Here is a 15,531-nt window from a genome sequence, read left to right on the forward strand (position 1 = left end):
ACATACTGAGCTGCTATTTCAATTATTAAAATAGCTGTATTCTCACTACGCATCTGGCTCGTCTTTGCTCGTCCTCCCGTGTTTGGGGCCGAGCCCTATCCCTTCCGGGGCAGCCCGGGCCCTACCCCCGGCCCCGCTGCCTCACGGCCTCGCCCAGGAAGGGGAGCGGCCGCCTGAGGCGGGCCGGGCGCATGCGCAGTGCGGGCGGTGGCGGCGCTGCCCTTGAGGCGGATGAGGCGCTGCGCGGGGCCGCTGCTGCGCCTGGCGGGGCGCCGGCCGCTGCCCCTCCGCCATGGCGCCGCCGCCTTCCCGGCCTCCTCCTTCTCCTCCTCCTCCTCCTCCTCCCCGTCGGACGGCGGCGGCGGCGGCTCGCGGGCCCCCGACACCTCCCTCTTCGTGCCCGTGCCGCTCAAGCCCGTGGGCGACGCGGCGGAGGAGGACGTGGGCGCCGAGCTCACGCGGCCCCTCGACAAGGGTGGGTGCGGGATGGCCGTCGGTCTGTCCGTCTGTCTGTCTGTCCGTCCGTCTGTCTGTCTGGCCGAGGGTGGGGTGAGGCCGTCGTGGCGGCCCTGAGGCATGTGGGGGTGCGGGGCCAGCCGTTGGCGCGGCGGGCGGGAGGCTGACTGCGCCCCTCCCGGGGTGGGCAGCTCCCTGTGCTCCTGCTGAATTTATATATATATATTTATATTTATTTATTTATATATCAGGTGTATCTCCTGCCCCGTGCATCCTTTTTCTTTATTCTGTAAGCGGAAACAGGAAAGAAATCCAGTCCTTGGCCTGTAGGTGCTCTACGCTCCTCTGTCCCTCAGTATAATAACATCCCTGGAAACACAGCGCAGTTTGGTGATGCTTTTTCACCGTTTTATTGAATCATAAACTGCACAGCTTCTTCCTTCTGCACACTAAGAGTTACGTTTTACCCAGCTCTGCCAGGGTGCTGTCCTTAAAGACTTGCTAAGAAACAAATTCCCGCTCCCCTCAGCGCTCAGTGATGCCAAGAGCTGAGGGTGTAAAAGAACATTTGTTTGTATGCCATCAGAAGACTTGATTAGGAGAACATTTTACTTTTATTAACCCCAGGTATAGGAAGCATGGGAAAGTGATCTAATTTGTTCGGAGCCTCTGAGAAAAGGACGCTTGGGTCTGACAGGTAAAAAGCGTAGTTAGGAGCAAAATCCTGGACAGGTGTAAGGCAAGAAACGTGTGTTGTCTTCAGGCTGGTCCGTGAGTAGTGGCTAAAGCTTGCCAACAAGTATGAACGGTAGCGTGCGGTACTCACTGTCACCTATATTAGACAAGCAGTTACGGTGGATTTCTTCAGAGTTATAATTAAAATGATATGGGAAAATATGTATAGATTCTGTGTGCTCTCGTAACTTCAGGAGAGAACAGATTGGCTAAAATCATTTGTGTTCCTGCAGATGAAAGCTAACTGCTTCAAACAACCTGAAGGTATGAGGAACGCCGGCCAGGTGGCCGCTGTGGTGCTTGTTTGGCACAGTGGCCTGCAGCACCCTGGGTTGCTGTCAGTGATTTCGTATTTTGAAGCCTTAGCTTCCTTAGCAAATATCATCTGCTCTTTTTTTTATGAAACAAATGCTCTTCCTCTGGTTTTCCTCCAGGATTCTTACCAGATCTTAACACAAATCACGCATCTTCTTGTGGTATTTTGAATGAAGACACCCTCAGCTTCTACTGTCACATACTGTCCTAGGTTCAGGAAAGAAGAATTTGTAGGCTGAGTACTTACAAGCTCTCTCACTACAGCGGCTGAAGAAACTTTGTTACTTACACTTTTCATAATTACAGTAAATCATCTTGTTAGTTTGTTATTTGCTGAAAGATACACTGGTCATACGTTCATGCTAGCCAAACATTGTCAATATAGCAGACACTGTTTTGGATTACTTTTGCAAAGCCAGTTCTGCAAAGGCTTTTATAACAAACCTGCTGCTTAACACCAAGTAGGGGAATTCATTCCCAGCTGCATCTTTATGCTTGACTTTGACTTCGTAAGGATGTCCTCAGTAGTAGTGATGGATGCTTTCCATGTTGGTGTATCAAGCAGGTTACAAGTAGAAGGAGTATTGCTTTTGAGCTTTTCTTCCAGAGATTGTGCCAGAATATGTTGTGGCTTCTCATTGCTTTTACATTAATAGGGTTACTGATAGGTTTGTGTGATGGTGACATCCTTGTTACAAAAAGCCTAAGTGCAGTGTTAATGATAAAACAATATGATGTTACTATATGATGGAGGGATTTAACATTAATTAAAAATAAATTAAAATTTAAAATCTCCTGAGTTTGTGCCCTGCTGCTAGTTGTTTGAGAAATAGTGCTACGTGCAGTTATGTTAGCTGCAGTGGCTGGACACATCGTTGGAGTGCGATGCCAGCTTCGTTTTGTTTGGATGGGCCTTATTGTTAAGGTAGTTGTGCTTAGGAAGGATTGGGAGCTGGAGTGGGCTACGATGGTCCCAACGTCACATTGCCTTGGCTAGTAACAAATGTTCTGCCATTGACCTTTTCGTCTTGTAGTAAGGCCAGCAGGTTGCGACGTCTGATGTTGCGTTAACTCGTGTAGCTTCTTATGGAGGCTTCTCAAGAGAAATTCATCCTCTTCCATTCTTTTACTGCGATGTTTTCCAGTCTGTCTTTGATTTCCAAGGCCCTAAATATATTCTGATGAAAATATGAATGTCTTTATAATACATGTAAGCCTGCTGGTAACAGCCTTCATCTTAGTTACCCCTGTGAACACTTCAGAAGTAGTTTTCAGCCTATAATTTGCAATGAGTTATGAACAGACTGCGGCACTACTCTGTCCCATGCAGCATGGGATGGATGGAGCCACTGCTCTTGTGCTTCTGGCTTTGGCTGCACTGGTTTGCACTTCACCAAATTCTTGCCAAGCGATGATTTTTATTATTCAAAGTGGGCTATCTCTACTCTAGAGTATGGCTTTTCAGAAAAAGAGGCAATTTTTCAGGGATCTATGGTTGATTTCACGGGAAGCTTTTCAGATAGTCAGGTAATAGCTGCGGAGAGCAGAGCATGGTGGTGTTCTGCTGGCAAACTGCATTTTGTACCAGTTCTGGCACTGTGTAGTACGGGGCTGCTGGACTTGAACTTTAAGAATAATGTAAGGTTATGGCCAGGTGCTGCTGAGACCTGCTAGGTTGCTATGAATTCCCGATTTGTTATCAATGGGGAGCTGACATTTCTGCTGTTGTGATTTGACTAACATTTAATGACCTCAATTCTATGTTTTATAATATTTAATACAATTTTCTTAAAACACAGAACTTGCCTTTCAGGGGACAGAAGGGGTTTATTAATGACTTTATAATAATCAGGTGTTCACGTCAAACCCCTTGATTTGTGACAGATAGGAGGAAAGTCAGCTAAGTTTTCTTCTATCTTATGTGAGATTTTACATTAAAACCTGCTGTTTACTGATAAGTGCTGATAAAAAGCAAACAAAAAACACCCCCAGACTTAAAATCGTCCTTTTCCACAACAGCCTGAGTTGTTGGTTGGGTTTCATTTGGGGAAAAATCATTTGAGTCTGTTCAACATGGCAAAGATGCCCTCACTCTGAAGTAATGGGACTATAAGCCATGATTTTGGGGTCGGCAGAATGCGATGTAGTGTTGAGCGAGCTAACAAAATGTTCTTCTCTTTCTGCAGCTGAAGTTCTAAAAAACTTAAATAAGTTCTACAAAAGAAAAGAAATCCAAAGACTAGGAACAGAAAATGGATTAGATGGTAAGAAAATGTCCTAAGAGTTTCTTTTATGTGAACTCTGTTTTTATTTGGGTATGTTAGTAGTAGATTGGATCTTTTACAGTTCTCACAGCACTGCTTGTTAGGTTGCCTCTGTCGCTAGGTTTAAATAACCTTTAATTGCTTGTAATAGCTCAAGTGAAGGTGCAGGTTTTTAATGGACCACGTCAGTGGTTTGTTAGGTGTTTATAAACACGGTGTCGTGATTCTACTCACATGGACTTTTTCATTGTCTTTTTGCAGCTCGCCTGTTTCACCAAGCCTTTATAAGCTTTAGGAAATATATCATGGAATCCAGCTCTGTGAGTGCTGATTTGCATATTATTCTCAATGATATATGCTGTGGTGCAGGCAAGTATCTGGGGTGCTTGGAAAATAAAATGTGCATTTTTCTCTTGTTTTTAACCGCTGTACTTACCTGTCTACCTGTTGGACTCCCCCTACGGTGCTGTAAAAGAGGTTGAAAATTGTTCTGCTTCCTCTTCAGAACCATTTGTGCCCATCCTATGGGGTGTTCTGTCTTTAAATCTTCTGAAGTGGAGACAAAAGAGGTGGAAGTCTTAGCAAGTAGAAGCCCATTGTTTTATAGCATCTGTTCCTTGGTGAAACGGAAACTGTGCTGTTTGATTTATTCCTCTCTCAAAAATTTAGTAGTCACTAGGGGGCACTTTGAGAGCGTTGTCCTGCCCAGGTGGCTTGAAAAACTTGGGAACACAACTCTGTGACTGTGTTCTGCTTCTGTGTGGCGCTAGTAGAGAAAGTGCTGTTTGCTTGCTTGCTTACTGCTTCGTGCGTTGTAATTAACGGCACTTAACCAAGAGGTGATGCTAATTGGGAACAGCACAAACAGCTTTCTCCAGAGTTTGAGCTTTAGGACTTTGGCATTGTACGTATTTTTTTAATGATGATAATATAAAGGTTACAGTGTCCTTAAATTTTGTCTTAAAATGTAAAAGTGTTGGTTTTAAGTCTTGAGGAAATTTTCCTCTTTAGGAAATTTAAGAAATCATTATATATTAGTTTTGTATAAAATCTTTCACGTAGTTTCTTTATTTTATTCCAAGGCCACAAATGAATTCAGCAATAAAAGACGAAAATCTTCATAGGACAGAAAAAGCTGTTTCCCACCCAGCTTTTTCATAGCTTCTCATTTTATTTGGAAGTTCTCTAGACTTGAAGATTAGGGAGAGTGAATTTACTGAACCGAGTTTATTTTTCATGCTCCTTTGTGTTTGTAGAACATTGTTTAATGAGCCCATGGCTCATGTTAGTTTACCTTTCCGTGGTTGTGATATTGAACTTTGTTTAGAGCTTTTTAGCTCTAAAGTTTTTAGAACTTTGTTGAAGTAATTACTGAAGTTGTGGTGGAAGTAGCATTATTTTTTTTTCAAAATTTGTTACGAAGATGCATGCCTTTGGACGGGCATTCAGGCTTTCTTGTCTTCTAGGTCACGTGGATGATCTCTTTCCGTTTTTCTTGAGACATGCCAAGCAGATCTTTCCGATGCTGGACTGCATGGATGATCTGCGAAAGATCAGTGATTTAAGGCTGCCGCCCAACTGGTCAGTGAGTTGAAGTGCTTGTGGTGTTTTCTTAGCCTCACATAATTTCAGAGTCTGTGGATTTGAACTTTGATGGATATTTGCATTATGTTTTCAGTTCCAGTTCTCTCTTTTTAGAATAACTTGTCAGCAACTCTCATCTATGTTACAAGATAGTTTGCAATCAATTAAAAGGAAAAGGAGAGCATGTCAGCTATGAAAGTAGCTGAGTTGGTATTCTCTTCCCAGAAAGCTGACTTGTGTCTGTATCTGGGAATTAGCGTGTTGGAACATTAAAATGTTAGTGCACCCAAAGAGAGACCGTAGTAATGAGAGTTATTTTGAACACCATGTATGAATTTCAATCTCAATCCTAGGAAGCATTGCATGGTTAGTATGATGAATGGATAAGATACAGGAGCTTCATGTCTTATAGGGTGTATTCAAGAACTTGATCTTTCTGCTTTCAGCACACATGAAAGTTTACTGATATGCAAATGTTTAAGCTAATTGGGAATTTCACCTATATCAGTATCCAGAACAGATAAAGGTTCAACAAATCTTTTTTTTTTTCTTTTTTTTTCTTTCTTGTGTGTGTTTCAGGTATCCAGAAGCTAGGGCTATTCAGAGAAAGATAATATTCCATGCTGGCCCTACGAATAGTGGAAAAACCTACCATGCTATCCAGAGATTTTTGTCAGCAAAGTCTGGAATATACTGTGGTCCATTAAAACTTCTGGCTCATGAGATCTTCCAAAAGAGTAATGCTGCTGTCAGTATGTTGTTTTACTTACCTGTTTCTTAACTCTTGGAGCAGCGTCATGAATGCATGTTTTAGTGCTGTGGTTGCTTAAAGGAGGCTGTGAAGTAGTGTACTTGAAAGGGTGCTTTTGGCAAACTGTGGTGGTTTAGCCTGGTTGTACTGTTAGATTTTTCTGTGTCAAAACCATTGCTTCTTCTATCCTGACCTTTATTTTAGCTTGTACTCAAGTAATTACCCTCGCTTAACTCCCATCAACCTTTTGCTTCAGTGTTTAAATACATTTAACTCAGCCATCTAATAAAGTTGTGCAACTTCAGATTGGGTGAGTTGGTGAAAGCCAGTGCCCTGTTATAACAGGTCGTTAGAGGAGGTGTTCTTTTGTACTTTGTTGTTGTTGTTTACTTTTTTTTATCGTTTCTGACATCTTTCTGAAGGGTTTTCACCAGGGTGTTTGCAGCTGCACAGAACCATACCTGTTCTGAGGTATTACTGTAGCACATCACACATTAGTGCAGCGTAGTATGTAGGTATAGCAGTGTTTAACAAGGTTCTTGTCACTTCTCTCTCTATATTGTTAAGTCTGAGAATTTCTAAGTAAGAGTACATCCAAGTAAGATGTAATCTCCTGCAGGAATGGGGGAGGGCATCTCATTAAAGATATTACCTCTTCATTATGCCCTTCAGTCTGATAGGACTTAAATACAGGCCACAAGTCTCAAAAGGCCGAGTAATTATTTTCTGGGTAGCTTCCTTTATACTGTCTTAGAAGCTACTTTAAGAAACTGTTTTTTTTTTTTTTTTTCCCCTTTGGAAAGAGGATTATATTATATTCAGGAAATGTAACATGAGTTTTCTGAATTCCCGTAGAACGTGCCATGTGATTTGGTGACAGGAGAAGAGCGTGTGTATGCCAATGAAGATGCCAGACAAGCTTCTCATATTGCTTGTACCATTGAAATGTGCAGCACTAACACACCTTGTACGTATATAAAATCGTTTGTCACATCTCTGGGATCTTTGCAGGTGTTATTGCTGGTACTCTGAAGTAGCAGAACCATTCCTTTTCACTCCTACTTGAGCAATTTCTGAGTTATTACCTGGACCATCTTAGCTTAGCTTTTTGCTGGCAGAGGCTTAACTTGATTTGAGCAACATTTTTGAAAGCCTTTGTGATGTTCATTCCTGTGTAATAATGCTCTTCTGGATGCTCTTCCTCGGTTCATCATATTTTTCTTGTTTTTAAGATGAAGTTGCTGTGATTGATGAAATTCAGATGATCCGAGATCCTGCCAGAGGGTGGGCTTGGACAAGAGCCCTTCTAGGTAAGCTTGTTAGTGTTGGCAATTAACTTTTGTTCATAGGTTATGACAATAATTCACAATTTAATATGAGGTGAAGTATCTTGATGCGTTTAGTAAGCAAAATGTAGTATTTGGGTATCTGTTAATGTCAGTCAAAGTGCTGCTGGTTATAAATATGTAACTTCTTACTTTGTTTCGCTGGGTCTTGTTCAGGACTCTCTGCGGAAGAAATCCATGTTTGTGGAGAGGCTGCTGCTATTGACTTGGTGACAGAACTCATGTACACCACAGGGGAGGAAGTTGAGGTAAGCTTTTTAGTTCTACAAAGCTATGGCTAGAGCATCCCGTTCTTCTTGCTGGGATAGCAGACTAAAACACAGGCTCTTGTCTGGGATACTGCTGATCAAAGTTAGTCTTGCAGGAGTCCTGTTAACATGTTTCTCAATTCCTGTAAACCAAAGGAGATGTTATGAAGTTTTTTTTTTTTTTCTTTTTCTTTTTTTTTTTTTTTGTATAGCGATACTGTTTTGACTTACAAGAAAGGCAGTTGGTTTCCTGACTTCCCCTCAGGGTATGCTGTAGCTGTTCAGTGGCTTTCTTTACTCTTTTGTTTTTCCTGGATGGAACCATGCCTTCAGTTCTCTCAGGTTATTTGATCCGTTGATACTTACTCTCCATATGAGGAGGAAAACTCTTGAGAGCTTTCATCTCCAGAAGAAAGCGATTGCAAAATCTCTGAAACCCAACTTACCTGTTATGAATTCTGCTGTCTTCAGAAGATTCCTTTCTGAAGAGCATTAAAAAACAAAATTTGGTCCTAAGAAAGTGCAGTCTACATGATTTCTTGGTGAATTAGCTGCAACATGACATATATCTGCTTGCTGGGCTGTGCAGCTGTGAAAGAGTTACAACATGCAGGTGACTGAAATAAGGAAAACAAATTCATTTCTTACAAGAATGGCTATTATGTAGTCTGTATTTCTTCACTGGAAACTAGTTGAGATGTAAAAATGTATAGTTCCTCTGCTTCTTGAAAAGGCCTTTTAGTTCTCAGCCTGGGAAATGTTGCAAGCATGCAGCTGCGTGAGGTGTATGTCAACTTCTCTCTGGTAGTTATCCTTCCAGGACTGTGTTAGTCAGTTGTGACAATAACCATGCTCGATGATCTTCCACAGGAATTTTTCATTTCAAAAACACATTATCTTTGGTAACTCCTTTAATTCCAGGTCCGAAACTATGAAAGACTCACTCCTCTTACAGTGTTGGATTATGCCTTAGAGTCTTTGGATAACCTCCGGCCTGGGGACTGCATCGTTTGTTTCAGTAAGAATGACATTTATTCTGTCAGTCGGCAGGTTGAAGCTCGAGGATTAGAGTGTGCTGTCATCTATGGCAGTCTGCCACCAGGTGAAGCTTCCTTCCTTTTATTTTTATGAGAATGCTCTAATTTTGCTGCTTTTCTAGAAAAAAAAAACAAAACAGAACACTTGTAAAATGAAGTTTTCCTAGTTTTGCATCTAGATATAAAGACTTCTGTTGAATGGTGCCTTTAATAATCTTGGGGTCAGACCTTTTATTACGTACTTAATCTTGTTCTTCAGAATGAGATGAGATCTATCCACAGCTCTGGGACTGGTTTTAAATTCCTGCCCCTCTACCCGCAACCACAGCCTGATACCAGGCTGATACCTTTTTTTTTTTCCTTGATCTATTATAAAGACATCAACCTTAGTGATAAGCTGTATTTGTTTTCTAAGAGCAGTTTGCTATGTGAAGTGTTTGTTTTTTTTTTGCTTTAGGAACAAAACTTGAACAGGCGAAGAAATTTAATGATCCTGATGATCCATGCAAAATTTTAGTGGCTACGGATGCAATTGGAATGGGACTCAATTTGTAAGTACTCTGGCAGGTTATGGTATGTTTTTTTAGGATCTGATACCTGCATTAGTTTGCTCACTTTTTTCCGGCCAGTCTGACCGGATTGGCTAAATATCTGCTATGTCTAAAAAAACCACAGTACTTACGTTTTATTTCTGAAGCACTGATGAATTTGATTGGGTAGGACTGAGCTTTAATTCTAAAGCTGATTCTAAAAATGAAATGGCTTACTTGATCTATTTCTATGTCACAGTAAGCACTGTTAAGGTGCTTCTGATTTGTGGGGGTCAGATGGGCTGGGTTGTTAGCGTCAGTCTCTTGCATTTGTGAAATGAAAGAGCGTGGCCAGCAGGGCTGGGGAAGTGTTTGTGCATCTGTACTCGGCACTGGTGAGACTGCAGCTTGAGCACTGTGCTCAGCTTGGGGCCCCTCACTGCAAGAAGGATGCTGGAACGTGCTCAGAGAGCACTGAAACTGGTGAAGGGACTAGAAAGCAAGATACACGAGGAGCAGCTGAGGGACGTGGGGTTGTTTAGTCGTGGTTTTGGGTGGCGGAATTGCCATCCCTAAAGACACTTAAGAGACATGGTTTAGTGGTGGACTTGGTAGTGTTACGTGATGGTTGAACTTGATGATCTTACAGGTACTTTCCAACCTAAATTCTATGATTCTGCGAAGTTCAGTCCAGTTTCAGAGGTATTATGCTGCTGAAATCAATGCAGTAATATTGCTATCAAATGCTAAGGCAGATGGTGAGGAGTGGACTGGGACCCCATTAGAACAGGACTGAAATATGTAGGGGTGGGGATTCTTGTAACTATTATCCCGTAGTCTTATGCTGCCCTTTTGAATTTGATACGTTCCTAAGTAGTATCTGTGATTAATTCATGGAGGAGAAAAAGCCTTTGAAAATACGGCTTTCATTCTCCTGTAGGTGGTTGTGTATTGGAAATAATTTGCAAAACCAATTCCTTTTTTTTTTCTCAAATATTTCAGGTGTATAAAAAGAATAATTTTTAACTCAATAGTAAAGCCAACTATCAACGAGAAGGGAGAGAAGGAAATAGATTTAATTACAACCTCTCAGGCTCTACAAATTGCGGGCAGAGCTGGGCGTTACGGCTCATCTTTCAAGCAAGGAGAAGTCACAACGATGCATCGTGATGACCTAGTGCAGCTGAAGGAGATTCTGAGTGAGCCTGTGCGCCCTGTGAAGGTGAGAGGCTCAGTTCCCAGTGTGTACAGATGTGCTCTGGAGCTGTGTTACAATCTTCTGATCCCAAATCATTTTTCTTTGTGTGTATGAACAACTCAGTGACAAAAACGTTTTTTTGTCATGCTGGGATTATTTTGAATATATGGCTCATTTGGAGGCTTGCAATATCTCCAGCTGTATTGAAACTGCTTTTTTAAGAATTAAAAGCTCAAAAGTTTGTAAGGTCCAGATAAGTGTGCTTGAAAAACTGGACTCTGTGGGGTGTTTTGGCATATTATCTTTTTAGATTCTTCATCTGATGCGCTAATTTAAGCACAATGTTGAGAATTAATGGAAAATGTTGTCTTTGTTTTTCTCTTTAGGCAGCTGGCCTCCATCCTACTGCTGAGCAGATAGAAATGTTTGCTTATCATCTCCCGGATGCCACTCTTTCCAATCTAATTGTAAGAGCAATCAAAATATTAGCTTCTGTAGCATTGCCTATAGCACTGATTTCCTAGAAATGTGTACTTTAAAAACGAAACAGACAGCTTTGTGTGTATCAGTTGGATTCTTCTTTTTACCACAGCCGTGACTGCAAATACATTTTGAACGCCTACTTATTCCATTTCATAATAAATTTGAAAGCCTTTGAAGTGTGTAAATATGTGCACTTGTGTTAAAGAGCATGCAAGATCCTTTTCATTTCACCTTTCCTCCATTTCAAATGTAGACTTTGTCTGTGTCTGAAAATCTTAGATTGAAATTTTAACAAATTTATGTGAAAACTCCTGGGAAACGGAGCTGGTCGTGTCAGGTTTCTGTATATCTGAGAGCTTCTGTGGACTTTACAGTAAAACAGTCTGCTGAGCTTGGTGTAAACAGATTTTGTGGGATCTACTTGATCTCGTCATTACATGGATGATAGAATTTTTGGAAGCACCTGAAGTGTTTGAAGTAAAAATTAAGTTTCCAATGCTGTATTTAAACAATAGTTTCACTGGTTTTAGCACAATGAGAACTTCTTGGCAGCTTTCAGGGGTATGAGTGCATATTTAGCTCCCCTCTGAGATGCTGTTACGTAGCAAATTACACAGTTTCTAACCTTGAGGTAGATGATTACACTCAGAGACCTCCTGGAAGATTAGACTGGTAGGGTAACAGCACATCTTCAATATCTAACTGTTTTTCTGTGCTAGCTTATCAGTATCAAGATTTATTAAAAAAAAAAATAAAAAAAAAAGTCATTATCAATCTCTAAGAATTTGGTTGCATATCCAATTAAGAAGCTCAATACTTTTCTAAAGATCTCGTAAAGAAAAAAATCTTCAAAAGATTTACATTAGAGAAACTAGTTTTGTGGGCCCAAAAAAATTCCACCTGCAATGTGCAGTGGCATCTCCTATTACTCCAGACCTTGGATAAGTTTCAGGTATTCTTTGAACTTCTCTATTGCAACACCAGATTTATCTTGTGACTTCTTTCTTCCTAAAATAGATCTGCTCCTGGCATTGGTATAAAAATAGCTCAATTGTTGAATTTTGTGATGTAAAGTTAGCGTTTTGGGTCATGCTAAGTGACAAACCAGGAATAAGTTTGAAATGTGGAAATAATTGATTCTTGTGATAGTGTTCTTCAAAGCTGAAGTGTAGTTTTTTTGAACATAAAATTGGATACTTAAAAGACCAGTTGAAAATGCTTCTACAAAACATAGTGCTTTATGTCTTATCCTCTGATCCTGTGTCAGAGAATTTGGTTAAAATTCTCTTAAAAGAGTAGAGGGAGCTCTTCTGTCCTTTTTCTTATTACTGTGGTTCAGATTAGTATTTTTAACTGTTCTGTCAGTATAACTAGCATTTCAAACACCAAATCATTTTGTTTTGTCAATATAAAATGTGACAACCCTTTCCTGCAATAACACCCTCTTCATTTGATTATGTTTTCACAGGATATTTTTGTGAGTCTCTCACAAGTTGATGGGCTTTACTTTGTCTGCAATATTGATGACTTCAAATTTCTAGCAGATATGATTCAGCACATTCCACTAAATTTGCGATCACGATATGTCTTCTGCACTGCACCCTTGAATAGAAAAGAGCCCTTTGTGTGTACCACGTTGTTGAAGGTCAGTTATTGTTTGTTCCCTAGAAAATGTTGAATTTATATTGAACTGAGCAGGTTGTGGTGCAGTGGGACTTGTCTAGCTGCTCTGCTTATTGTGGGTATGTCATTGCCTCGTTTGAGAGCATTCTTAACATGCTCACAGGTAAAAAAAAAAAAAAAAAAAAGAGTTTTTTTTTAATTGTATTCTTCACCTGGAAGGGGAAAGCTCTTCACTTCTGAGAACTGATTTCATTTTGAGATGTAAATTAGAATTTGAATAGTTTTTCCACCGTTTGCCTCAGAGAATCACGCTGCTTGCCTTGCAAGTGGTCTTGTAATGGGAGAGATCAGAAGTGTAGCTGTTAGGTAGTCACTTGTGCACAGGTAAGCTTTGCACTGCAGTGTGTCTAGTCATGAAAAATAGTCCTTAAAAACCAGCATGCCCCTAATTCAGGGTGTTAGGTCGTCAACAAAACAGAAGAATGTGGGACTGAATGTGGCTGTTGATGTTATAATACAATTGTGTAGAATTAAACTCCCACAAGATGTTGTGCTGTAAAATTGATCTCAGTTCAGTTTGCAGGCCTGGGTAAACTCTTTTTGTCAGTGCTCCTGCAGTGATTATTTGAAGGAATTTCAGTCAGCTGATTTCAGTTTTTCAGGATCAATAATCTCTTTCAGGCCTTTCACTTTGTTAGAAGCTATTATCTTTCTCTCTTTTTTTCAAGGATTGTGTTAGTCTAAAAATTTAACCTCGTGTCACAGATATCAGATAGACTTGAGCTTTTAAAAACTGGCAAGTAACTTTCTTTAACAGTTGAGTGATAGATTTCAAGAGTTTAAAAAAAATAAATTTTGCCTTCTTTGCCAAGCATCCAGATCCCACATAATAGAGGTGCAGAAGGTTGTAAAGTGATAGTGTACATTTATTTAACAGCTGACACATCGATTGTTAAATGCTGATGTGAATTTTAGCCCCTGGTGAAAAAACATCCTGGTACTGGCAAGTTAGGAACTAGTTAATCCAAGTCATCAGTACTCCTGACATTTTTAAATTTAAATCTTATTTGTCTTGTTTATCTGTTAGTAAAAGAGCCAAGATGTCTAGGTTTCAGAAGAGCTGTTACTGCAGATTAATCTGTTTGGGTTGTGAGTAGTGCCTTTCATAAGTCAGGGAACACATTTAATACGATTTTCTCAATCCTGGAGATTCTGAAAAAAAAAAAAAAGATAATTAACAGAATAGGGGCAAGAGGAGAAGAAAAGACCAAGTCTGCGTGCTCTGCTAGATGAAATCATATGCCTCCAGTGTTAGGTTTTGCTGGATAGCTCTGTACTTCTGTTGCTTAACTCTGTGCACGGCCCATGGACAAATTGTGTTAATGAGGCCTGGGAAAGGAGAGATGACTGCTGTGTTGAGCAATTAACTAAAAGAATGTGTGGCATTTGGGCTGTGTAAAACAAAGCAGGTATTTTCTGGAATATTGTACGTATACAGACTCGAGGGAATTTAGTTCACTGGGATTATTTTGAGTTGGCTAACGGCTGTTTCTTTAATAATGAACTGGCCTGCAAACATTAGCTAGCAGTAGGCTGTGGTACTGACTCTCAATCAGTTCTGTGCTCGGAGGATTACAGTGGGCCTTTGCTAGCGTGCAGCTGCCCAACTGCAAACTACCCTTCTGCTGGTTACAAAGAATGTAAACAGCCTGTTTGTTTATAAACTGCTTGGATAATGCAACTGGTTACAGAAATGGCTGTGCTGTAAACAAATTTATTTGTTCTTTCCTGACTAATTGCATATTTCACTGAATCCTCTTTTTTCTTTCAGTTTGCAAGACAGTTCAGCAGAAATGAGCCTCTGACGTTTGACTGGCTCTGTCGGCACACCAAATGGCCGCTAGCCCCACCAAAGAACATCAAGGAACTTGTACACCTCGAAGCTGTTCATGATGTTTTTGACCTCTATCTGTGGTTAAGGTATTCACTTGGTGCTTGGGAATCGCTTTTTTTTCCTGCTAATATTTATGAATTGCTGTCCTAGAAAGCAGTGTGTTTCCAGCCAGTGTGAATGTGGTGCAGTATGGGCTCATTTGATGGCTCTTTGGAGGATCTTGACAAATGCTGGTGTAGCTATGTTGTGGGAACAAGTTGTAGGCTCTGCAGAGAACAGTTTGTGACTGACAGAAAAAGAAAGTTAGAAGCAAGGGGATCCTGGACTGAAGCAGCTGCAGTGCCACTTAAAATATAGTGATCTTCTCATGCAACATGTAATAATTTTTCTTTTTTACTTTACATAATATATATCTCATTTTTGTCCCAGTCTGCATTTCTTTAGTGTAAAGGTTCAATTGTATTTTGTTTTGTTTCACCTCTCTTCAGTTACCGCTTCATGGATATGTTCCCTGATGCTGCCCTTGTAAGGAGTATTCAGAAAAAACTAGACGACATCATACAAATTGGTGTCTGCAACATCACGAAGCTGATCCGAGCGTCGCAGTCGAGTGCTGCTCCTGGAGCAGCAGAAGTTGTGCCAGAAGACTTCCCTCTTTCAAGGACTAAAAGAGATAGCAGGGTGTTTTCAGACCATCGTGGTGTGAAATCCCCAGAACCACTTTCTGTTGCACTGGAGGTTCCAGGAGAAAGAAGAGCCAGGAGCTTGAAAGCTTACAGGTCTTCCACGAGGCAGGAGGATTTGAAAAGCCATGGACGTGGATCGCTTGCCAACAGGTTGCTGCGTGAAGGACTTCTAACACAAGAGATGCTGAGGCAGCTGGAGAGTGAGTGGCAGGATCAGCACAGGAGCGGTAGATACGGCTTAGCCTCAAAAAGAGATGATCAGAGTAGTTCAAAGGAAACTGGAAAAAAGAAAAAATAGAATCCATGTCATAATTCTGTTTAGTTTTTATTAATAAAATAAAATACTATTTTAATAACTACTTTGGCGTTTCATGTTTACAC

At 40.7% G+C, this 15,531-nt stretch overlaps 1 protein-coding gene across 1 annotated transcript; it reads left to right on the forward strand.

Moving 5' to 3' along the window:
- Positions 1-190: 190 nt before the first annotated feature.
- Positions 191-15,531, forward strand: SUPV3L1 (Suv3 like RNA helicase). Its single transcript, XM_084289921.1, has 15 exons — positions 191-475; positions 3,693-3,770; positions 4,032-4,139; positions 5,237-5,351; positions 5,934-6,102; positions 6,961-7,072; positions 7,338-7,415; positions 7,608-7,699; positions 8,621-8,801; positions 9,194-9,287; positions 10,269-10,488; positions 10,851-10,931; positions 12,416-12,592; positions 14,402-14,550; positions 14,953-15,531. Exons 1-15 carry the CDS (start codon positions 232-234, stop codon positions 15,446-15,448), a joined length of 2,394 nt encoding a protein of 797 aa, XP_084146047.1. The 5' UTR covers positions 191-231; the 3' UTR covers positions 15,449-15,531.

Source organism: Netta rufina (genome assembly GCF_964035555.1).
Source record: "Netta rufina genome assembly, chromosome: 7".
In the NCBI taxonomy this organism is placed as follows: domain Eukaryota; kingdom Metazoa; phylum Chordata; class Aves; order Anseriformes; family Anatidae; genus Netta; species Netta rufina.